The 26085-nt window shown below is 35.6% G+C and overlaps 1 protein-coding gene across 1 annotated transcript; it reads right to left on the bottom strand.

Annotated features, from left to right (window-relative positions):
* Window positions 1-827: 827 nt before the first annotated feature.
* On the bottom strand, window positions 828-6537 carry LOC122317875 (protein HEAT STRESS TOLERANT DWD 1). Its single transcript, XM_043134925.1, has 12 exons — window positions 6342-6537; window positions 6079-6239; window positions 5322-5400; window positions 4759-4941; window positions 4548-4646; window positions 3229-3394; window positions 2984-3090; window positions 2709-2848; window positions 2546-2618; window positions 1706-1821; window positions 1424-1541; window positions 828-1281 (listed from the first exon to the last, which is right to left on the bottom strand). The coding sequence occupies exons 1-12, from the start codon at window positions 6387-6389 to the stop codon at window positions 1150-1152; spliced, it is 1422 nt and encodes a 473-aa protein (XP_042990859.1). The 5' UTR covers window positions 6390-6537; the 3' UTR covers window positions 828-1149.
* Window positions 6538-26085: the final 19548 nt, after the last annotated feature.

Here is a 26085-nt window from a genome sequence, read left to right as displayed (position 1 = left end):
TAATTGAGATTTCCATTTCCATTTCCAATTCCTTATGCATGCATCAAAACCAAAAGAAAGAACATTAAAACCAAGTCACATTTTTATTTCCCAGTGATCATAGTTCCAGCCCCTTTATCTGTCATAATCTCCAAGAGCAACGAGTGCGGCACCCTCCCGTCGATGATACTCGCAATCTTCACATCTCGGGCAAGCAATCAAACGCAACAATTCACCTTGGGAATCATCCCACCATGGACCTTCCGTCTCTCTCATTCTTTTTGTTTTTTGAGCTTTTCCCTTAAGAGGAGTGAGCCGAATAAGGGTTAGAGTTCGGGTTTTATAGAGGAGTGATTCGGGTGAGGGATAGGGATGGTTAGGGTTTTATGGAGGAGTTGGGTAAGAGAGGGTTAGGATTTTATGGAGGAGTCGAGTGAGGGAAGAGTTGATTTAGGATTTCTAGTTTCTTGGATGGGGGAGTGAGATAGCAAGGAGACAAAGACAGAGATGAAGAGGTTAAAGGGGTTTCAGTTTTAAAAAGAGCGAAGGGGAGACCGTGAAGGGAAGTGAGAGAGAATTCGAGAGAGCATAGATCGTAAAGGGCTAGATTCAATTTGAGAGGGAATGAGAGTTTAATCCCTTGTTACACATCCAAAGCCAACTCTTGAGGAATCCATTATGTGGCAGCTCTATATTGATCTCCAATAAAACCAACTTAAGGTGACACCTACTAGAAGCGTGTCTCTCTCTCTCTCTCTCTCTCTCTCTATATATATATATATATTAACACTTAAACATTTTTTAAAAGTAAAAAAATACAATATGATTAAAAAACACATACTTAATCATTAAGTAAAATAATAATAATAAATAAATAAATAAAAATTCCAAATGTAGCTACAGGAAGAATAGCATTTTCCACTAGTCACGAGGTTGTCAGATTCTCTTATCCATCTCACAAGTACGTTAAATACAAAATGGGAAAGGATATTCGCAAAACTTTTGGGAGCAACTGCAAAACTTAAAACAAAACAGGTTGGGGGACAAGGGCCAAGATACTCAAAAGAACCAGATTACAACTTGATTCAAGATGTATGCATCAGGTCAACGCCACATGCAAACATTATTGCAATTTGGCACATGAAGCTATCAACAGACCATATGCGAGTTTCAAGCACCATTCGTGGGGAGGGTAGTTTGTATGTTTGAAGGCATTAGGATGTTAAAACCATCTGCTGCAGTGGATACGATCATTCCTGGAATCTGTGAATGCCAATGTATTTCTTTCAAGTCTTTCTGACCCTGTTTAAAGTCAAAGCATTTTTGAGTTAACACACTGAACCGATAGAATGTCTAAATTCACCATCTCACTAAGAGGTAAGTTCGGATGTTGTTGTTGGTGTTGGGGGTGGGTGGGGGAGATTTGGGAGAGAGAGTGGGTTACCTGATGAACAAACAGAAGTTGTGGAGGTAGATCTTCAGGGGCATTTACTTGCTCTTTTGTTTTAGCTCTGAACTCTGCCTCCTCTTCGTCATCCTTTTCTAAGGAAAGGTCCCATATTCTATGCGATGAACCCAAACGATCAAAAATAAATAAACAAATCTCAGAAAAATGTAACATAAGACTATGAACTTCTATCCAAAGAAGAATAATAAAAAAATTATATCTTTGCATGACCAATTCTTAGTTTATGCACCAATCCATTCTATCATGCATAGTACTTACGTTAGCTGATTGTCTGATGATGAAACAGCCAAAGTAGAGGCTTCATGGGGACTCCACTCAATGGATGTTATAGGGTGTTTATGGTATTCAAAATGTGCCACTACAGAATCTCCTTCCTGCCCAAAGAAAAATCACATTTAACATAAGAGCATTATCAACACATGAAAAAACCCATTTCATAACCTACAATCCTTTCTTTGTTAGAGAGAGAGAGAGAGAGAGGTCAACCCTTTCTATGACTCCAAAAAATATATACTTGTGCATGTAGGTACATAACACATACATGCACAATGAAACAAGGCCTTGCCTTTCCCCCACTCCCACCAAAAAAAAAAAACGCACTAAGTGCCTTAACCCCTTTTTAGTTGTGTCATACAATGCATACCAAGAGGCAAACAACTTTCTTTAAAGATGCAGCTTGTTCCATCCTTCTTTTGTTAGTTAACCCACTTTTTTCAAAAAGGGATTGTAGAAAATAGCGACCAATCTGAATTAACAATATAAGTTATACAGTCAATGCAGAAGAATGACAGCAATAGGATTGAAGACATACTATTATTTTTCTTTTTCTTTTTTTTATCCATGGATGTACAGGCTAGCTTGCACGCATTTTGACTAATCTCACGGGGCCCTGAAGTTAATGGCCAGGTAAACCTCTAGTGGCCCTGAGGGGACTCGAACTGCTGACTATTGGAGAGCACACCCAAAGGCCTAACCAATTGAGCTACACCTCAGGGTTAATTGAAGACACTATTCTAACAATTGCCCTTAAACTGATATATTATAGATCATATATTTTTTTCTAGAAAATATGATAGAATATCCCATACTGGACTGTACCTTGAGTAATCTGAGATCACGAATAGAAAATGTCCCATCATCACTTCCAGATGCCAACATACAGCTAGCCAACCTAATCAGAATCAAGGAAGTGCCAAGAGTGATCATCACATAAATGAGACGTAAGGATTTTCAAATAGAGTAAACCAGAACTATTAGCAACCTGTTCCACGATATAACATTCACATCTGCATTATGAGCCTTGAAAGATGCTGCTGCTGACTTCCCTAAACGCGCATCCCATATTGCAATAGTCCCATCCACAGAACAAGAGGCAAACACATGAGGTTCTGTAGGGCTCCACTACAGGAGAGGAGATGGAACAAGAACGGTTACAAGTTTTAAAAAATAAAGGAAAACAGTTCTGCTCAAAGCACAGGATTCAACTACATTTAGGGGAAGCCTAAACAACTATAGATTCACTGGTTAACTATATACCTGTAGATCTTCGACACTCGCAGTATGACCAATAAATGGTTTGGTATCAACATTCCATGCCTCATTAGATGTAGGCTCCCACAGATATATACAATTCGTGCAGTCCCCTTCACACATGAAGAACATCGCCGAAGTGTCACATTAAATGCATTAAGCTCATAAGTAAGGTTCCTTTAGGGAAGAAGCAAAAAATAAATAAACAAGTACAAAATCAAGAATAAAAATAGAATATCATCTAACAGTACCAGATAAAAGCCTTCCCGGATCAATAGGGTTCCAGTCTATAGCATAGCCTTCATCTTTGTGCTTAAACTTAACTAATGGGGCCTGATTGAAAACTGACAAAGCCCCCTGAGCACCTTGTGTTTCTGATTCTGCTAAAGCATTCAGATGAGAGCTGAAGTCCCATACCTACATACCATTATCAATTTTATTGTAATCTAAACCTTGCAAATCAAATTTCAAGTTCATACAATACCCGGATTAATCACACCATAATTTTTTTTATACATAAAATGTCATAATTTCTACGACGCGTATTAAATCTCAATTATCTATCTTGCCTTATCCTAAATAGTCTGTCTTAAACTGGATGTTTTGGTTTGAAATGGAACAATTATTGAAGAAAGGTAAAAAAAGGAAAGTAATCTTCATAAAATGTTCTTCATTTTATGTTACGAATAGCGAGATTTTTTATTTTTTTTATGTTGGGGAACCTCTCCAAGGTAGGGCCCTTTGGACCCACCCCTGCAGAGTAAACCCCGGTCCCATGCACCGCACCTTTGGAAGTTTCTCTACACGGAATTGGTTAAATTATTGGCTTTTCACCAGGGAGTGTGGCCACAAAGGATTGTTTTCACCCATGAAATGTTAAACCTTGGACCTTGAGGGAAGTGATACCCCACAAATGGCGAGATTTATAATGAGAACCTTTACTTTATTAGAAAACTGTGAGGACTGCGAGGACAATGCAGTAAGTGAAGCAAAAATTTCGAGTACTGGGACATTTAAAATTGGAAAGTAAAAACATTATATTTGAATGGATAGAGCATCTTTTTCAATTACTACCACCATCTTGTTGTAGTCTGATGCTTTTTAAGGCCCCTGATTCACTTATAAAGGTGTATTACTAGAAATGAATGTTTTCACTTATAAATGTTTTCTAAATAGAATTGGAAGGGCCTATCCTAGTGCATAACTGTATATTACAAACAGAAGTTTATTAGCAAGTTTCTACTTCGTAAGTTTCTAAACATAAATTACACATCTCTAATTAGCACCTTCTCTCGGCAAAGAAAAGAGGGAAAGGGGGGGGGGGGGGGGGGGGGGGGGGGGGGGGGGGGGGGGGGGTGTTTATAATTTCCAAACTTAACAACCAAGTAAACATGCAATGTAAACTAAAAATATGTTGGCTTCATGTCATAATCCTGAGATTCAAGAATATGAAGTCATATTATCACATTCCATAAAGTAATATGCTACATGGACAACAAGACAGAAAACAGCCCCAAAATAGGCATGAAAATCATGAAAACCCCCACAGCATAACGACGTGAATTCTAACCTGCACATAACCATTATCTGCCCAAGATGCACATATATGGGGATTTTGCGCCATAGCACGTATACGGTTTACACATCCTTCGTGAGCTACCTTGCGCAACTGGAAAAGAAACAAGATAAATGAAAAGTGTAAATAGATAACCGGAAAAACAAGCAGTGTGGATCTCTGTTTTTGTGAAATAAGCAAAATTTCAAAAGAAATAAGATGTTGCCTGCAAACTTGGACTCCCAGATCCACCAAGCTCCTCATCCTCATCATCCTCGTCACTATCACTACTGTCACTCTCCATATCAGAGTTACCAGCTGCAGGTTCAGAAGGCACTAGGTCACGTCTTTTCCCTGTGATGTTGGACATTTTAAATATTCCAATAGAGTTCCATGAAGTTTTCTCTGCCTGCAGAAGAACCATGATGTCAATATACAATGTACAAAATGTGATGAGAAAAGGACAAAGGACTATAAAAAGGAGGTAAAAAAAACTAAGTATTCCTCTTCCTAATATTAAACAGATATGTATTGTGATTTTTCCTCCTCTGCAAACAAAAGGTGTTGCCCAAGTTATATACAGAAACCACATTTTGATACTATGGTAATCTTTGGGAAATATGTATTGCACACTATAGTAACATAATCCTTACATCTATTAGGGAAACATTTTTTAATCCCGAAGCAACTGCACTTTGTAGAGATCAATGACGACTTTACGCATGAAGAAGATTAAAATGAATATATGCTTCAATAACCATCCATAAAAGACAATGAAATAAACCTCACCTGAGTACCCGCAACAAAATACATTGTTTGTGGGAACTCCGTTCGGACCAACCCCAGTGTATCACGTACAATATCGAAGCTGTCAAAAAAATTTCAAATCTAACAGTAAGCGGGACTTAAATAAATAATAGATAAACTTGGGGTGGGTGGTGCTTAAAACCTCCCTACCCAACAAGCCTAAGACAAAAACCTTTATATCCTCATTGGAGAGGAAATTTCAATAATCCAAACGAAATTCAGTGTTTGAGAATAGTTCAAATGCTTTTTACTTTCTGCAATCTGTAAGCAACCAAAGCATTGAGGTGCGATGACTCCCATCAACCTCGGCAAATCACATCCAAAATCTAAGATATCAAATTCAAATACGATTATAAAAATTAAATAATGATTCGTTGCATTTGTTGCTTGTTCATTCCCAAACCCACGATTCAAAAACCTATTGACTCATTATGGATTGATCAACTTACTAAAAAACCCACAACTCGAAGTTCAAACTTATACCTGGTTCCCTTCACTTTCTCAGTAATCAAACAGAAAAGGCACCGAGAATCTTTTTATTTTTTATTTTTCGTAAGTAAGAATAAAATTTTATTGAATCAAGTAAATTGGCATAGCCCAAGTATACAGGAAGCATAAAAAAGTGAACATCTAGTTATAAATTAGGAACTAGAAAGAGATATAAGGAAATCATGACATATGGCTTACACGAATTGGGTCACCATTGAATGGAAGAAACAGCACAGAGAATTAGCGGTACCTAAGACAGGGCCAGCCAATATGGAAGGCGTGAAGGGAATTATAGGTCGAGGGGTCGCACTCAAGCTCCTCGCCTTCCTCCAATTTATCCACACCTGGTTGCCACACCTTCGCCGGCATTGACGGTATCGAAGACGAAGATCCATCTCCTATGCTCGAGACCTGCATGAGGACAGAGAGAAGGTTGCGTGAAAAGGTCACCCAAAAGGCAACTAAAATAACTAAACGGTTGATTAAGAAATCTAGAAAGAAAGATTGTTGAACCTTCTTCTTTCTCTTGAGTTTCTTCGCGCTTTTGACGCTGCGAACCATTTTTGTACCTCTCGAGGTTGATGAAAGGCGGCACAACGAGAAGAGGGTTTTTGTTGAGTTGAGTCGAGTTTAGCTAGGGTTTTACTCCCTTTTCCAAGGACGGGGCGCCACTTCACAAAAGGAACGAAGAGGTTAGCAGCACTTTTGTGTAAGTGCTTGGGATTGTGTATAAATAAGCAAAATGTTATCTGTAATTATAATTTTACGTAAAAACTCTAAATAAATAAATTTTGTATAAATTTGTTTGTAAAAATGTAAATTTTATTAATAAAGAACAATTTGTTTTACACTTTTTTAATATGTGGTCCACTTTTTTACGAAAATTTGTGCTGAACTTGTCTATTTGAACTTAGTACAAATCATTTCTCTTGTACATATAATCAAATTGAAGTCAAGTCAACTATTAAAATTATGAAAAATTTAAATTAGCAAAACACAAATATGATAAATTGAGATAGAAATTCAATACGTATTTAGAGAAAAATCTTAAATTGAGATAGAAATTCAATACGCATTTAGAGCAAAATCTTTCTCTAAGAGGTAATTCAGTTAGTTAGGCATTGGGTTTGCTCCTTAATGGTCACCAATTCGAGTTTCCTTCAGGGTCACTGGAGGTTTACCTGACCGTTAACTTTAAAATTTCGTTGGATTAGTGAAGGTGCGCGCATGCTTACCCAAACATCCACGGATATCCATAAAAGAGAGAGAGAGAGAGAGAGAGAGAGAGAATATTTCAATCAAAGAATGTGGTATTAAACACCAAATAACACCTTCCAATCAAAGTTTTAAAACGCATTCCATTCCAATTGGAATGGTCGGAATTTTCAATGCCAGAACAGTAATTGGCACAAGATAAGGTACTGTTCTATATCGATTCAAATTCCAACCATTCCGGCCGATTTCAGTTCATTCTGGCCGAATATCGGTATTCTAGTCGGAATTGTCATTTCGAACTGAAATTAAAAGCATTCGCATTGGATTAGCTATCCTAATCTTTAAAATTTGGCTAATATGTAACTTTTTTACTTTTAGCTAATCACTCAAAACTTGAAATCTACATTAGATTAGTCATCACACTCTCTATAATAATCAAATATTATTATTATTTACTATTTATATTTCTTTAACTATTTTTTTATTTTTTATTCGTTAAATACTTTTTATTTTTATTTTTATAGTCAACTAAAGAAACAACAGCATAGAGATTCTAACTTTCGTGGGATTGACAGTTTTTGGATGCACATTCATTTTTTTATGCATCTAAAAAACTGCCTACTAGTTTTTAGATATTCACAATGCTATGGGGAAGAAGTTATCCAAGACAAGTAAATTTACTAATCACTCACTAAATTTACAAGTAAATTATTAGCCTATATGAATTATTTGTAAAAATAAATTTACAGATTAAACTTACGGCAAACACAACACATATACCAAACAATCGCTTCTGTTATAAAAATTTTAAAACATGGATTGGCTATAAGAATGGGATAAAAGGACAATTGAAACTTACAGCAAACCTCAGAAGAAGGCAAGATTCTCCAACACCAGAATCTCCAATGAGCAAAAGCTTGAACTCAAAAGACACTTCAATAAGAAAATATCACGAAAAGAAATAAGTAGCACGTTACTCCAATCTTAAAAAGAAAACATAGATAAAAGTCACAAAGCTGATTATCAGCAAATGAATTGCACTGCAGCACATGCATAGATTGCCTTCAAAACCAAAATTAAATTTCATGCGTACTGTTGTAGCCAATAAATTCATGCAACCATAGTCAAATCATGGTGATCCCAACACTCAAAAGACCTCAATCAAACTTGTCAACTACCATCTGTATCCTCATTTCTTGGATTTTCATATCGTCGATAAGATTAAGAATGCAACTCTTCGTGACAAAGGTAAATCACTCCTAAAACTGGCATGCTCACATACTCACATCAATTTTCATTAGAATTTTCCTGAATAATATTTTGTGGATATGGCCACTAGAATTTTCCAAACAAAACATCTCAATCTAAATAAATGGGATCGTTATGAAGAGCATTCGCTTGAGAATTTAGGGGTTTTGTGATTTTCTTCAAAGACATTGAGAGACGTTGTTAGGCTTCAATGATTTTCTTTTTTTACGACAATGCAGGATCCAACTTGAGAAATTTGGGGGCTTTTGTGGGTTTTTTGGGTGTTTATGAGTGGTTGAGGAGAGTTTGTATCTTGTCCTTCAGGGCTTATTAATTGTAGGACAAATGAATGAGAATCTAGGGAAAGCGTCGTAGTGTTTGGCCATTACTATAAAGAAGTAGACGCATAGGCCTGGTAGTTGTGTTGGGATTTTCTTTCAGCTTTTTTATTGGAAACCCATGTGAGAAAAACTTGGAAAAAAGAGAAAATATGGATAAAAAATCATATCTAGTTGGGATTCGTGATTTGAAGTGGCAGTACCGAAACTAAAAGAGATAGAGTAGAAAACTCACCTGTGAAATGGCGATGGGCACTTGTCTTTGATGGAAGAGCTCGACGGGAACGGGCTGCCGACAAGGACGAAGTAGCAATGATGTTTATGGCTCTGAACTATTGTCTTCGACAGGAAATGTTTATGGCAACAGGGAGCAGCTGGGGAGATAAAATATAGGAGGAAGATAACAGAGCGAAGCCAAGGGAAAGAAACGAAACAGGGTTTCAAAAAATAATAAAAAAAGCATATGACTTTGCTACAATACAAGTCATATATGAAGCTATGAATTGCAGCATAAATTTATTGTAGCTAATATGTGGTATGACTTTCATCTGGCTAATCTAAGAGCACGTTTTCATAAAAGTTTTTATAATTTAATTAAAATTAACATTTCCTATAAAAGTTTCTTAAATTTTATTCATTTTTTCAAAAACCTTCTATATTCAATTCCTTATACTTTTTTTATTCTATTAAAATAATATTTCTCTATTCTTTTTTTATTACTTTTTTCTCTTACTTCTATTTACAAACTTAACTACTCAATATATATGGATGGGGCTACTCTGCCGCCCCATCCTTACCGCTCAACCGTGACCGCCCAGTGTAAATTTTTATTTTTTTTTTCAATTTTCTTTTTACATTTTTTAATCACTTTCTTAATCACTAAGTAAAAAAATATACCAATACATTTAAAATCACTTCCTTAATCACTAAGTTAAAAAAAAAAAAAAAAAAAAAAGGAGCGGTACACCATAGAGGTACACTTTGGATGGCACAGTGGCTTTTTCCTTTTTTTTCTTATGTTTTGAACTATTACTCTAGTAAATATTTTAAATAAAAATTTAAATTATTTTTTTATAGATATGATAATATTTTTAAAATTATTTTTTTAAATTTTCTTAATTATTTAAATTATTTTTAAAATTATTATTTAAAATTATAACAAATATGAGTATGATAGAAAGTGTAGATGATTAAAAGTAGATAAATATGATAGAAAATATAGATGATTATAATAAAATATTGATAAAAAAATAATTTATGGATGAACAGTGGTTCTCCAAATATGGAAAACCACTATACATTCCTTAAATACTTTTCCTAAAATAGAGATTTAGATGTAGGATAATTATGATAAAATCTCTAAAATTTTTCTCAAATTATAAGAAAAAGGTACATATGCAATCCTAGTTGGGATTGCTCTAATGTGGCCCAAATTCTAGTGTGCTTGGCTATTAATATAGCTGCACTATCGTTGCTGTAAGCTTAATGGCACTTTTGAAAATAATGAAAGATGGAGGGCCAGAATCATAATTTAGTGTCTTGGTTGATTTCTTCTCTCTTCTCCCCCATTCCCTTGCAAAATAAAATACCAAAACTACTTATTTTTCTCTCATCTGTCTCCACTCCAGTTGCCACTCGCCAACCACACTTAGGCAATCGGAACCTACCAAAATCAAAGGCATCGCAGCTCGAGCTTCCTAAGTCCTAACACCATCATCAACTCGTAGCAGGCATTGAAGCTCTATCCCAAATCTTGTGCGTTGCTGAGTCCATTATCTGGAACATTACTCCATGTCTTCATTTGGGCTTTCATAGATCATTTTTGTAATCTATCACAAGTTTTCTTTTAGCCATTCCTAAGATATTAGGAGCTGAATTGGGCACAATTATATTCAAATCCGATGCATTCTTAAGTTAAAAGGGCAGGGAAGGGAAAGTTGTTTTGAAAAATTGGTTCTTTTTGGTTGTTTTTTGCATGTTTGTCACTTTGTCTTCCTCTTCTGGTGTGTCTGTCATGAAGTATGTTTTAGCAAAGCAACAAGTCATACCATTTATTAACAATTTGCCAATGAATTATTCCAACAATCAATTTTTGCATTGTATATAATGTTTTGTAATGTTTGTTGCCACCTCAATTATCTATGTTTTTAAGAATTGTATTGATATTATTTTAGAATATAGTTTATATATATATATATATATAATTTATCCATTCAATGTCTATTCCGAAACGGTACACTAAAACAAACCAGTACTGAAATATCTCGTTACAATGCCTCAACTAGAATGGTCACCGAAACGGATTTCAAAACTTTGCTTCAAGATGCCACAGTCGTCCTATTTATCTAAAACTAAACTGCACAACACAAGACTTCTCTTCTGACCCTCTCTCCCACAAGACTCACGACCCCAGCACCTCACCTTCTCTCCCAATACCCTCAACGAACATATTGTAACCCTCGAAGCCATGACCCACTCAGCCAACGACGAACAACACAGGTTTTCTCTTGTCTAACCCTCTCTCCCACTCTTTTGTTACCCTCTCTCACTCCAAAACCTCACCTTCTCTCCCAAGAGTGATCTTTAAAATTAAAAAAGAAAAAATTAGAGATCAAAAGCCGCAACTTTACATAATTTGGATGGCATCAGTCTATGGAAGCGTCAAAAGTTTCTTCAACTTTACCCAAATTGGATGGAAAAACAGTTGGGCAAAACCATCCCCATATATAAGAAAGTCAAAAGTTTCTTGTTGATGCTTTTTTCCTTTGTCTAGTTTGCTGATAAAGGCACACATTACTGGTAATCTTCCTTGTTGGTATGCCTCACTGTTCAAGTGTGTTTTCTCATTTTAGATTTTCTACAAATCAACATATGTTTCTCATTTCAGATTTTCCACAAATCAACAATGAAGACAAGAAAAAACAAACCATTAGAAGACAAGGACTTGACGACAGAGATACACAGTAGAGGGCGATGGCTTGTGGGAAATGAGGACAAGGGCTCGATGGCATGTGGGCAGTGAAACATAGGGACAATATCATTTGGTTGTGTAAGCAACCTTCCAGTGACAATGAGAATAATGGTTCCATAATTTCAAAGAATCACAAAAGAGAAGAATAGTGCTAAGGCTCTTTAATGTTGTAAATATGTAATTGTAAGGTAATGTTAGTGTATGGAAATTCAAGGAGCCAAGTACCTCCAATACAAATATTCTGAGAACTAAAAACTTAGATGCACAGAGAGACTTTTTTACAGCAGGCCTCACTTCTTATGATCTGTCCATTTACCATCTTCACATCCAGCTTGTTGGAAGGATCCTCTGGAAGCTGATATTTAGCAGCCATTGAAGGATCCATAAAATTATGCGTGCTACCTAAATCCACCAGAATTACCACGGGTTCACCCCTCATCTACCCCCAACAACCTCATGGTATTAGGTTTAAGGGTGCCAAGCATTGCATTAATTGAAATCTCAGGGCCTTCATGGGCTTGTGGAGGATAAGATTCTTATGGTCCACTACAATCATAATATATTTCATCATTTTTTTTTTTTTGTCTTACTTCTCTTCTCCTTGCAACAAGTAGACTTTTGGGGATTTGCAAATATGGGCTAGGTTCCACTTCTCATCACAGTGGTAACACCACCCTTTTTTCATTTTCTCATCCATATGTAGGGAGGTGACTTTCCTTGGTGCCACAAATATCTTCTGGCCTTTGTTGGAGCTTTCCCCATGATTCACAATAGGAGTTTGCTAGCCTCCCCCCACTGCAATTCCTCTCTCCCCCATCGGCTTGAAGGTCTTTTTAGTGCTCAAAAAATATTCCTCTTGGATTTTAGCAAGATTGAAGGCTGCATTTAAGTTGATTGGGTTGAGCATGTGAATCAAAAGTCGAATCTCGTCCTTCAAGTTGTGAGAAAATAGCTCAGCTTGTGATGCTCGAACAAACCCCACAATCGATTAGTTAGAAAGGGACTCAAAGTGGGCCTTATAACTAGCCTCTATTGATTTTTGTTTCAATTGTGTGAGTGCCTCCATGGGGTCGCCATATGTTGTTGGGTCAAAAAGAATTTGGATGGCCCTAATGAAGGTATCCCAATTGTTGAATAACCCGCTCTCCACAAAAGCCTCACCATCCATATGGTATGACGCCATTAGTAGACGTTATGGAGGAGGGATTTGGTGGTACTCGAAGTACTAACTATTGAGTACTGTGAAGTCTGGTCCACACTGCTCGAGCGGAGGCATTGGCCGCTCGAGCGAAGTTAGGCAGAGTTGAACGCTTAATGTTAGATCGACAGTGAGCTCGAGCTGATACTGGAAGGAAGTTCGCGCGCTCGACACGCTGCTCGAGCAAACATGCATTTTACACAGCTCTAGGGTTTTTTCCGCCGTTTGACTATATATGTGATTATTATGTCATGTGGCCGTATTGTAGAAACATTGTGAACATATAGTGATTGATCCATCATTGTAATGTGATATTTCTCAATAATAAAATCTTCTGCAGCTACCGTGGACGTAGGCAATTTGCCGAACCACGTAAATCTTGTGTCGTATGTGATTTTTTTCTCATTCCATATTCTTTTTCAATTTATTATCATCGTTTTTTCACAACAATTGGTATCAAGAGCCAAGGTTCAGGTTTGAGAAAAAATGATGGCTGGAGATGAATTGAAGGCATCGGGGATCGAGAAGTTTGATGACACGAATTTTGGATACTGAAGGATGCAAATAAAGGACTACCTCTATAGGAAGAAACTTCATCTTCCACTATTGGGAAAACAACCGGAAAAGATGGATGATGCTAATTGGAACCTGTTGGATCAACAGGTTCTGGGGGTTATTCGATTAACCCTATCGAGATTCGTTGCACACAACGTCATCAAGGAGAAGACGAATGCGGATCTCATGGCGGCTTTGTCAGGTATGTATGAAAAGCTATCAGCGAATAACAAGATAAATTTAATGAAAAAGTTATTCAATTTGAAGATGGCAGATGGTACGTCTGTTGCAAAACATCTGAATGATTTTAATACTATCACAAATCAATTGTCGTCTGTTGAAATTGAATTTGATGATGAGATACGTGCACTGATACTATTGGCTTCACTGCCAAATAGTTGGGAAGCCATGAGAATGGCTATCAGTAATTCTGCTGGTAAATCTAAATTGAAATATGATGATATTCGTGATTTGATTTTGGCTGAGGAGGTGCGCAGGAAAGATTCAAGCGAGACCTCGGGTTTGAGTTCAGCTTTAAATGTTGATTCTCGAGGGAGATCACAAGACAGAAACTCAAACAGAGGAAGATCAAAATCAAAGTACAGGGGCAAGAGCAAGTCGAGGCTTAGTCAGCAGGCAACTTGCTGGAATTATGGCAAAGCTGGTCACATAAAGATGCAAAAACCTTAAGAAGACCGAAAATGATAGTGCTAATGTGGTAACTGAAGAAGTACAGGATGCACTATTGCTTGCAGTTCATAGTCCAATTGATGACTGAATACTGGATTCAAGAGCTTCCTTTCATACATCTTCCCACCGGGAGTTAATGCGGAACTATGTTGCAGGTGATTTTGAGAATGTGTATTTGGCTGATGGAGAGGCTTTGAACGTAGTGGGTGGGAGACATTGATATTACACTCCCTGGCAAGAACAAATGGACCTTGCAAAAGGTCAAACACATTCCTGAGTTGAAGAAGAACCACATTTCTGTTGGGCAGCTCGATGAGTGTGGTCATTCAGTGGTATTCTCATATAGCACCTGGAAGGTCACAAAAGGGGCATTGGTACTGGCTCGGGGTAAGAAAACTGGTACACTATATATGATCATTGGTTTGATTGACACTATTGCTACTACCGTTGCAGAGAGCACAGTAGATTTGTGGCATTGCAGGCTTGGCCATATAAGTCAAAAGGGTATGAAAGAACTTCTGTCTAGAGGCAAGCTACCAGAACTGAAGTCAATTGATCTCAATATATGTGAGAGTTGTGTTATGGGGAAACAAAAGAAGGCCAGTTTCTTGAAAAGTGGCAGGACGCCTAAGACAGGAAGACTGGATTTTGTGCACACAGATGTGTGGGGTCCTTCCCCAGTGGCATCTCTTGGAGGTTCTCGCTACTATGTCACGTTCATTGATGACCATAGTAGGAAGGTATAGGTTTATTTTTTGAAGCATAAGTCTGATGTATTTAATGTATTCAAAATTTGAAAAGCCATGGTTGAGACAGAGACAGACTTGAAACTGAAATGTTTGAAGCCTGACAATGGTGGTGAGTATGTTGATGGTAGGTTTAAGGAGTATTGTGCAGCTCTGGGTATCAGAATGGAGAAGAACATTCCTGAGACACCACAGCAAAATGGAGTTGCTGAGTTTATGAACAGAACCATTAATGAGCGTGCTAGAAGCATGAGGTTGCACGCTGGACTACAACCCACTTTCTAGAAAGATGCAGTCAGCACTGTCGTTTACTTGATAAACAAAGGGCCATCAGTTCCAATAAATTGTGGACTGCCTGAGGAGGTTTGGAGCGAGAAAGAGGTCAAATTTTCTCACCTTAAAACTTTTGGTTGTCTTTCTTATGTGCTTATTAATTCTGATGCTCGTAGTAAACTTGAGGCTAAGTCAAAAAAATGTTATTTCATTGCCTATGGAGACGAGGCATTTGGCTATTGTTTCTGGGATGATTAGGATCAGAAAATCATAAGAAGCAGGAATGTAATTTTCAATGAGAAAATTATGTACAAAGATAAGTCTAGTACAGCTTCTGTAATAACTCCTCAAGAGTCCGAGTTTGTAAGATTGAATGACCTACCAGAAGTCACAGTGCAGTGTAGAGATGTGAGTGACGAGGAGAGTGGGTCTAGTGCACCCATTCCTATTATTCCGCAGGTAGTTTCAGAACCGTCCACTCCTATAGTTGTAGTTCACAGGTCAGTTAGGACTATATGTCCTCCACAGCGTTTCTCACCTACTTTGAATTACATTATGTTGACAGATGGTGAAGAACCGCAGAGTTACGAAGAAATATTGCAAGATGTAAATTCTAGCAAGTGGAAGATGGCCATGAAAGATGAGATGGATTCCCTGTTAGGGAATTAGACATGAGAATTGACAGAACTTCTATCAGGGAAGAAGACATTACATAACAAGTGAGTGTACCGAGTGAAAACTGAGCATGATGGCAGTAAGAGGTACAAGGCCAGACTTGTTGTAAAAGGCTTTCAGCAGAAGCAGTGTATTGATTACTCTGAGATCTTTTCTCCTGTAGTGAAGATCACAAGTATTAGGATGGTACTGGCTATAGTTGCTACTGAAGATTTATTTCTTGAGTAGTTAGATGTGAAGACAACTTTTCTTCATGGAGATCTTGAATAAGACATCTACATACACCAGCCTGAGGGGTTTGTGGTACAGGGAAAGAAAAGTTCAGTTTGCAAATTAAGGAAGAGCTTGTATGGCCTGAAGCAAGCTCCTAGACAGTGGTACAAGAAATTTGATAACTTCATACACAGTACAGGGTACATTAGATGTCAGGCAGATCACTGTTGCTATGTCAGGCACTTTGACAATTCTTATATTATTCTGCTATTGTATGTGGATGGCATGCTTATTGCAGGGGCTAGTATTGATGAGATCAATAATATAAAGAAGCAGATGTCAGAGCATTTTGTAATGAAGGATTTGGGAGCTGCAAAGCAAATCCTTGACATGAGAATTGTCAGAGATAGAGTCAGAGGTACGTTGAAACTCTCACAGGCTGAGTATGTGAAAAAGGTACTCAGCAGGTTCAATATGGACAAGGCTAAACCAGTTGGCACACCCTTGGGCAGTCACTTCAGACTCAACAAGAATCAGTCACCTGAGTTAGAGGACGAACAAGATTACATGAGTAAGGTTCCTTATGCTCAGCTATTGGTTCACTTATGTATGCTATGGTTTGCACAAGACCAGATATTGCCCATGCAGTGGGAGTTGTGAGTAGATACATGAGTAACCCAGGAAAGCAACGTTTGGAAGCAGTGAAATGGATTTTGAGTTACCTAAAGGGCTCCTCATAAACCTGTGTTTCTTTGGAGGGATTTTGGAGGTGCAGGGCTATGTTGATGCTGATCTAGCTGGAGATATTGATAGTAGAAAGAATACTACGGGCTTTGTTTATACACTTGGTGGTACTACAGTGTCATAGGGTTCTAATTTACAGAAAACAGTTTCTTTGTCTACTACAAAAGCTGAGTATATTGCAATGTCAGAGGCTGCAAAGGAGATGATATGGCCACAGGGCTTCTTGGAGGAATTGGGTAAAAAGAATCAGAAAGGCACTCTCTACAGTGATAGTCAGAGTGTCATATTCCTTGTTAAGAATCCAGCATTTCATTCCAGGACCAAGCACATTTAGATCAGGTATCACTTCATACAATCATTGTTAGATAATGGACAGTTGTTACTTGAGAAGATTTATGGAAGCAAGAACCCTGCTGATATGTTGACAAAGGATGTTCCACTTGAGAAACTGAAGTTGTGCGCAACTTCAGTTAGTCTTCTAGCATGAAGACAGGGGCAATAAGTTGTAGAGGTGGAGGATATCATGTTTAAGGAAGACGGCGATACAGCAAGTGTACTAGTCTCCAAGTGGGAGAATTGTTTAGTACTGTGGAGTCTGGTCCACATCGCTCGAGCGGCCAATCAGAGTTGAACACTCGATGTCAGCTCGATAGTGAGCTCGAGCGGATGCGGGAAGGAAGTTCGCTTGACACGCACTCCACATGCTGCTTGAGTGAACATGTATTTTACACAACTCTAGGGTTTTTTCCGCCGTTTGACTATATATATGATTATTATATCATATGGTTGTACTGTAGAAACACTGTGAAGGTACAGTGATTGATCCATCATTGTAGTGTGATATTCCTCAATAATAAAATCCTCTGCAGCTCCCGTGAACGTAGGCAATTTGCTGAACCACGTAAATCTTGTGCCGTGTGTGATTTTTTTTCTCATTCCATATTTTTTTTCAATTTATTATCATTGTTTTTCACAACACTAACTGGCCTTAAAGACCCATCTTGCCAAATTCTCGCTGTCAAAGTGAGGGAACTCCAGGGGGACTCCTCAATTGGCAGCTAACCTGGTCTCCTACACCACCCACTCTTGGTATCTATTAGCAAGCTTTATTTGATTCCCCACCAACATACGCATCATATCGCCAAGCTCGTTCAACCTTTCTTGAATTTCTTGTATGTTTTCTTCATAGGATTTGACTTGACCCCTGCAAGTTCGCATGTTGTTGTTTGGAATAAGCAGCCTCTACCATGGGGATCGAAAGGCTCTAGATACCATTTGTATGCAACTTTCCAGTGACAATGAGAATAATGGTTCCATAATTTCAGAGAATCACTAAAGAGAATAATAGAAAATATAATGTCATACAATTGGGATTGATTCGAGGCAATCCTACCTCCAACGTACAAAGTTTTACAAGATATTTTCCATAACCTTTTTGTCTATTTTTCCAATGCTTATATTTTGAGAACAAAACAATTCCCTCCAAAAGGAAAGATAAAATGAAAATTTTGTTAGTCCTCAGACTAGCGTTGAGGGATTCTGGTATATCAAATTGTTGCTTTGCTACTTCTAGAAGTCCCATCCAAAACAACCATGTTTTAAGCTACCTTTTATTCCTCCATTCTGCACTCGAGATGTTGCGTTCACTTAAGTCCCCATTGTATTCCTCCCAAACGACATCGTCTCGGTCAAGAACAGAATAGGTTGCGGCGGTCTAGTCGCTAAGGTCTGATAGTGGCCAATCGAGCACTAGTTGAGAGAAGTGAAGACAACCAAATATGAGCCCTTGATCTTGTATGATTTTATTTCTCAATAGTAAGCCCATGTGATGTTCCTCATCTCTTTAAGATGTATAATGCTTACGTGGGCTTTTTCTATTGGAGTGTGTTAAAATAGCCTTTCACACCGTAAAATTGTAACTATGTTGCGCGTTAACACCACTCTTTAAAATTTTCTTTTTTCATTTAAGTTCTCACAATACTAATATATTTTTATTGTGAATATGAATAATATGAATTTTTGTTAATGACATTTAGTGTAAGTTCCATGTTATTTGTTTTGTTCTTTTCGAATTGTTCCATCTATTGAAAATTCTTCTCAAATAGGTTTTCTATTATTTTTTTTCTTTTTATTTTATTAGTTATGAAAGTAATGATGAAACAAAAATTTTAAAATATTAGCGTTGAAAATATAGAAATATTAAACTATGACGACTAGGAAGAGATGAATATTAGAAAATATGAAAATTGGAAGTAGATGAATTCTGACCGATAAAATCATAAATGAATTGAGTAAAATTGGAGAGTTTTATCGTAATAGTTTGAGCATAAGACTCCTGATAAAGAGAAATTTGAAAGATAATTAAAATAATAAAATACGTTAGAAAATTGACACCATGAAAGTTTCACTTAAGTTAATAAATAAAAAAATTTTATATGCAATCATTTTTACATATTCTTTTACATACTACATTAATGTGATTGATTGTATATTAAAAAAATTAATACAACCAATTATATCAGTGTAGTACATATAAAATACGTAAAAATAATTGTACATAGCATTACTCGTTTTCTGTTTAGAAAAACTTTTGAAATAAAAAAAAAAAATTGAAAGAGTAATGCCACATACAATCGTGAAGTGCATAAGTATCGTACAGTTGTTTTGAAAAAGAGTATGGCACACTATTAAAAATTTAATTTTTTTATGTAAATCTCGTATTTATTCACTTTTTTCACAGTAATTACATGTACGGCAATTGCAAACTCATGATTACAACTATTATTTCTCAAATTAAAATACCGCAATCACATATTGTCACCAAGCATATGCAAGCATGAATAAAAGAGCATACAACCATTGTGTCACCTCCAACTCCCACATACGAACACATGGAAATTGAGATGTCAGGATGATGACAACACAGGTCACGCATCCTATCACCAAGTGCCAAATGTGTGTACATACAACATGTATACAATAAAACCAAGCAGTGGATAATAAAAGTCTTACAACTAAGTACCAGAATTTTATTTAAATACAAACTAGCTTAAAACACACGTAATAAAACATTACAAGTTTCAACATTGTTTCAAATCCAAAATACATAACATAAAAACAACTAAAGATAATTTCTAACGTAAAACAACTCCAAGTCAATACTCTAGCGGAGCCGCCTCCTCGAACTCAACATCTTCCTCCTCAACCTCTGCATCAAAATCTACGATACCAAAAATAGTGCCGTGGGTAAGTAATAATCCAAACACCACAAGATAAAAATATATTACACTCAACAATATGCATGAAAAGATGTCATATGCAAGTCTCCCAAAAATCTATATTTTTCCACGCATGTCAAAAATTCCATTTTTGGCCCATAATAAATTATTTTAAAACAAGTCATCGCTATTATCCCAGATAATGGCTCAAACTAAGAAAACCATCATTTTTCCATAAAATGGTTCACAAAGTACACATATAAAACCTCGCAATTTTTTCAGAAAATGGCTCACAAATATCCTTTAATCAAACTCGTTATTTTCCCAGAAAATGACCCATATTTGAAATCCAAAAACAATTTCCAATTATTGGATGCACTATGATCTCTTTTAGGGATCATCCGCACACCATAGCTCCTATGCCACACCGCAGATAACGACTACGCATGTGACATCTATACGAGTGATACTCAGCTCTACACCCAGCGCGTACCATGATCAGGCATCCTCTAGTCCCTGCCAGTCGAGGAACCACGGGGTCGACACAACAGCATTACCGTATCGTGCGATCCAGTCATCACCCAGCAACAACCCAGGGGATGTCACTCAGTATCATCCACTCCCGAGTGACCAGAGAAACTCTACAGAGATAATGTCCCATCCCGGCTTGGGGTCGTGATACACACGTACCAAAAAATTCATTTAAGTTGTGAAAATTCAGTTTTCAATACTCAACACATGAACATGCATGCACCATACAATACAAATGGTAAGACACAAATTATCTAACAAATTTCAACATCAACAACAAATAAACAATTCTGTCCTCAAATCCATCCAACCCTCAACTCCTCGGACTCAGTCCGGAATAACCAACCAATCAATCACAGTTTATTGTTAAAGCAAAAATATATTTAAATCTAAAAGGAAGTTTGGAAAATACTTACAACGCTATATAATAATTTCTGAAATATACAAACTGGAAAAGGCGAAGAAAAAGCAATGTAACAGTGTAAAAACACTGTGGCCGTGGGTTGTAAAATACCCACTCTTGAATGAGGATGAACCAAGGCTTGAAATTGATAGGAAATGACTTAGAGGTATTTATGAAGTTAGTGGAAGTGAGGGTTGGCAGTGGGTGGCGGCGAAAACGGTGGTGGAAGGCCAAAATGTCCAAAATAGAAAGTGAGGTCATGGGGGCTGCTCCGGTGATGGATTGGAGCTAGAAATGGGTGGTTTAGGTCGGCCAGAGGTCAATGATGAAGTGGTGAAAAGATGGTGGCTGGAGGTGGAATGACGGCGGCGCTGGAGTGAAAAGACGTCGCGGTTTGGAGGAGCTCGTGGTGGTTAACGGTGGCTCGGATAGAAGTGAAATTTGGTAGGGATGATCACTGGCCTAAGGGGAAGAAAATGGGGTGGGTGGTGTTGACCATGGCGGCGGTGGGCGACTGTACTAGACATTTAGATGAAAATGGCAATATGGAGAAGAAAGAGAGACGCGCGCACAGGGAGAGAGAAATCGGAGGAAAGAAGTGGGGGAAAAAAAAAAAAAAAGAGAAAAGAAAGAGAAAGGAGAAAAAGAAAAAGAGAAAAAAAAAAGATGGGGAAAAGAAATTAGGTCTAGTCCTCATTTCTGGAGTCAAGAAACTAATCCAACGAAAGCAACTTTAAAAGCTATAAATTGAATAAAATAATTTAAGGGTTAAATACACTTTACCCTCTCCAACTATCACTCAATACACAATATGCCCTCAAAACTATTGATTGCATCAAAGTTTCCTCTCTTACTTTCAAAACGTCTCAATCCCCCCCTTCCGTCTACAATAAGTGTTAAATCAAAAGGAAATATCAGTCCCACCTCCAGGCCGCATCCTTACTACCGTACAATTTTCATTCGATTTAATGCTTATTGTAGACGGAATGGGGGATTAGGACTTTTTGAAAGTAAGAGTAGGCACTTTGATGCAATCAAATGTTTTTGGAGCACATTGTGAATTGAGTGATAGTTAAAGAGGGCAAAATATATTTACCCATAATTTAAACACAAAATTTAGCTAAAATATAATAAATAACTAGTAAAAACTAACAAAATTTTAAATCTAAAAATAAACTAAAATAAATTAAACAGCAATTTAAACTCAAAACAATAATTAATAATAAGAAAGCACTACAAAATAAATTTCACAACTAAATAAATCCAATTAAAGTGAATTTTAAAATAAAAAATTAAATAAAATAATTTAAAAACAGTGACTTATAAAATAAATATTAGAATTCAACAATAAACTATTTTAAAATAAAAAGCACAATAAAATAAATAAAATATAAATAAAAAACACTACAATTCAATATTAATAACATAAAATAGTTAAAGCCCAAGCGTTAAATAATTCAAGCTAGAGAGTAATTTAAAAGCGAAGTAATTATTAATATCAAGAAAATACATTATTTAAATCTCACAACTTAAAAATCATAAAACAATACAACAAAAAATAAATTTACTTTAAAATAAAAGAACTACTAATTATAATTATTTTAAATAATCTTTCAATAAAATACACGTAAAAATGGGATATCACAACCATGCATAGAACATGCCCAGATAAGTGGAAATATAGTACTCTAATAGGAGATAGACCTCCTAATAACTACATTCTTCACAAAAACTAACTACTACGTCCTGCAATGCCAATAGAGAAAGAAAATATAAATATTGTTCATAACTATATCAGTCATGATTAAATGCCATAATATTTTATTTCTCAGATATAATGGTAGTGCAAAAATTAATCAAGCTTGATTTTTATAGGTTTTCTCAAAATTCAACCTCAGCTCATTTTAATTTTTAGCAAATACTGGTATAAGAGCATCTATATTGGTTTCTTTAAATTACTTTTCATCTTCAAATTTAATTTATTTTATCAAAAGTTGGCCCACATTGAATTAATCAACCCATTTTCATCCCAAATATGAGCTACAGTAATTTTATCTTTTTTTTTTCAAATATGAAAAGTCTTATTGCAAGTCTATATCAATTATTTATTAATTTCATCTTTTTCTCTTATATTATTTTGTTATATTTTGAGATTATTACATTATAGATGTGGCATTTTTATGGATTGTATATATGGAATTTTTATTTACATATGAGATTTTATCATCTATGTATATATGAGATTATTATTTATATATTGTTGGATTGTGAAAATAAAAATGAATATGATTGTTAGAGGTTATTGAAGATTAGGAAAATAAAATAAAAAAGTAATAAAATATAAATTTATTAAGGAAATATAAATAATAAAAAATGATAATATTTAATTATTATAGAGAATGTGATGGCTAATCCAATATAGATTTTAACTTTTGAATGGTTAGCTAAAATTTAAAAAGTTACATATTGTTTAAATTTTGAAAATTAAAATAGTCAATTTAATGCCAATACTCTTAGAACACCACTAATTTAAACTTTTTAACATTTATAAATGAGCGATGCTATATACAGTCGTAGAATTGTAAACGCCGCGCAATCGCTTTGAAAAAGAGTGGGATCCACGATTAAAAAGTTAGTTTTTTTTTCATGTGGGTCCTATATTAATTTATTTTTTTCAAAACGACTGCACACCACCTACATAATCACGACTGCAAATATCATTTCTCTTTATAAATTCTCCCATCATTTTTCCGTGTGAACATTATATCCTCACCCATGGGTTCGAGCCCTGTCCTGTGGTGTTTTGAAAGTATCGCTCCATTATATTTTTCTTCAAATTTCAAATAATTTTTATAGAAAGAGTCACACACGTGTAAGGCACATGCTTTCCTACTAGTTTTGTAATGGAAGTGTGTTCCTGACAATTTCATTGTAGCAACCTATATTTTGTCTAGAAAAAATTACTATCTCCATAATAAAAACATTTAATAAAGGTAAACTCATAAATCAATATTACTTCATACGATACACTAAATTTATTTTATAATAAAAATAATTTACAATTTAACATACTACATCAAGTCATATCAATTTATAAATTTAATTTTATAAACTCTATTTGTGATTAAAGCAATTTTTTTTTTTTTTAAAGCCATGTACTAGTATTAATTTCGAGAGACTAACTTTCGGGCATGTTAGACTTATAAACTTACCATGATTTCAACACCCATTATCGTTGAAGTAACAAGGCCTTCAAATTGTCTTCCTTTTTTCTTTTAGTAAAACATTATTTCATTTCATTCATATAATGGACAATTACAATTTCTGATCTGAGAATTACAAGCCAAATTCTTACTTTTCTAACTACCAAACATACAAATTTCTCTGTGGCTAACAGAGTCTTATCCAAACCTCTTCAAACTAACCGTCTGAGAGATAGATCTCTGTGTTAGCCCACTGTCTAAGTTAGCACACAAAGCTTCTCCTCCCATGGAATGGAACGCAAAACTCTATGGACCAAGAGTCCTAGAGACAATGTTTTCTATTTCTTGAGTTTTTTTTTTTTTTTTTTTGGTTATTTCCAAATACAACCTAAACTAAAAGGAAAATAACTAAAAATTACAAGAAAAATACATGAAAATTGAAAAAATACACAAAAAAAGAAGAAGACAGAAACCTAGTATGGGAAAAATGCCTAGTAGATCTGAAAGAGCTGGTTGCTCAATCGACGTGCATAGCTGCAAAAACACTCCTTGGACGAAGGCGCATGGGCTTCACGTGCTGACTTCAACACGCACGTGTGGCTCACACACCGTCCATTTTGGCGAACTTATTCCTCTATCTGATAGATCTTCTTCTCGATCGGGAGTCTTGTGATAGGGTGCGTGTTGGTTGCCGGGCGCCAAAAAACTTCAAATCAATGTTTTCGTCTTTCTCGGCCTAAAAAGTAAAAAAATCAAGAGAAAAATAAAAGAAAACAAAATAAGGAGAAGACGAAGTGGAGGAGGCAGATTGGTGCTGGAAATTTTTTAGGAAGAGGTTGGAGCTTCTCTCTATAAGAGGCACCCACGGCTTCTTCCTCAGGGTTTATGATATTGCCGTCTTTCACCAAATTAAGCCCTTAATAATAACCAGTACTTAAATATATATATATATATTTATATATTTAAATGATGCATATGAGTTTGGCACAAGGCTCAATGCTGAGCCCTCCTCTACTTCTAAGCTCTGGCCTAATTCGGTTCTGTTCCATAGACTATGACATTCCTACATGTACTTATATAATGAGCTGACAATTAGTCTGATATGTAATTTGAATGCCGTGACTGTTTTATTATGTTGCTGTCACATACCGTTGGGATTATTAACTTACATGAATATCAAAATCTAGTTTTGCATGCATGGACGCGCGTGAGAATAATTTCATAGTTCAAAGCGAAACTCATAGTCCATTAAAATAAGTATTGTATTGAGTTTATGAAAGTAAATAAATCAAATTAAATAATTGTTTGGATGCAATTTTTAATATATATATTTTTTTAAGTTTGTAAAAATTATATTGATTTTTGTGTTTTGTTTTGAAGTTTTTAAAATTTATAATGATTTTTTTATTTGAATAATAATTAGATAATAATTAAATAAAAAATTTAAAAATTTAAAATTTAAAAATATTTTCTATTTGAATAATATTTAGAAATAAATTTACGAGAAATTAACTCTAGTATTAAACATGCTCTTATTCTTAACTTTGCTCATCGAGTTTTTTGAAGAAGAAAATGCAAAAGCGTACATACAAATGTGAGTTCTAACCTATAATTAGACGTGTCGTGAATGTATAGTTGTGTGCTTATCTATCTCGGTTTGTAATGGCTAATTGGCCTCGTTTATTTTTATAAAATTTTTTATCTTATCTTATTTTATCTATTCATTATAATTTTTTTAAATTTATATACAAAATAAAATAAATAATTCAACTTTTTAAATTTTAAAATAAAAATAATATTAAAAAAATATATTCTAACAATATTTTATTTAACTTTCAACATTTATCTCAACTAATTTTATCTCATTTTATCTATAAAAACAAACAAAACAGATGTAAGACACACCATCATACATAAATCGGTCGTGCTATTCCTAGCGAGGGTGTAGTATGAGAAATTCTTCTAGGAAAATAATTTGGTCTTTATTTATATATATATTTTATACCTTTAAATATTTTTTTGAAAAAATATTCATA

The sequence above is a fragment of the Carya illinoinensis genome, chromosome 8 (assembly GCF_018687715.1).
Source record: "Carya illinoinensis cultivar Pawnee chromosome 8, C.illinoinensisPawnee_v1, whole genome shotgun sequence".
Classification (NCBI taxonomy): domain Eukaryota; kingdom Viridiplantae; phylum Streptophyta; class Magnoliopsida; order Fagales; family Juglandaceae; genus Carya; species Carya illinoinensis.
The sequence above is the reverse complement of the archived record's forward strand: the minus strand, read 5'-3'. Positions and strand labels throughout refer to the sequence as shown.

Bases quoted from the DNA above. Each gene is read 5' to 3' on its own strand.
- LOC122317875 (XM_043134925.1), bottom strand. From the start codon at position 6,389: ATGGTTCGCAGCGTCAAAAGCGCGAAGAAACTCAAGAGAAAGAAGAAG. The intron at 3,395-4,547 runs GTTAGAATTCAC...AATGGTATGTAG, and splicing joins CAGATAATGGTTATGTGCAG to GTATGGGACTTCAGCTCTCA. The intron at 1,282-1,423 runs GTAACCCACTCT...GACTTTAAACAG, and splicing joins AACTTCTGTTTGTTCATCAG to GGTCAGAAAGACTTGAAAGA.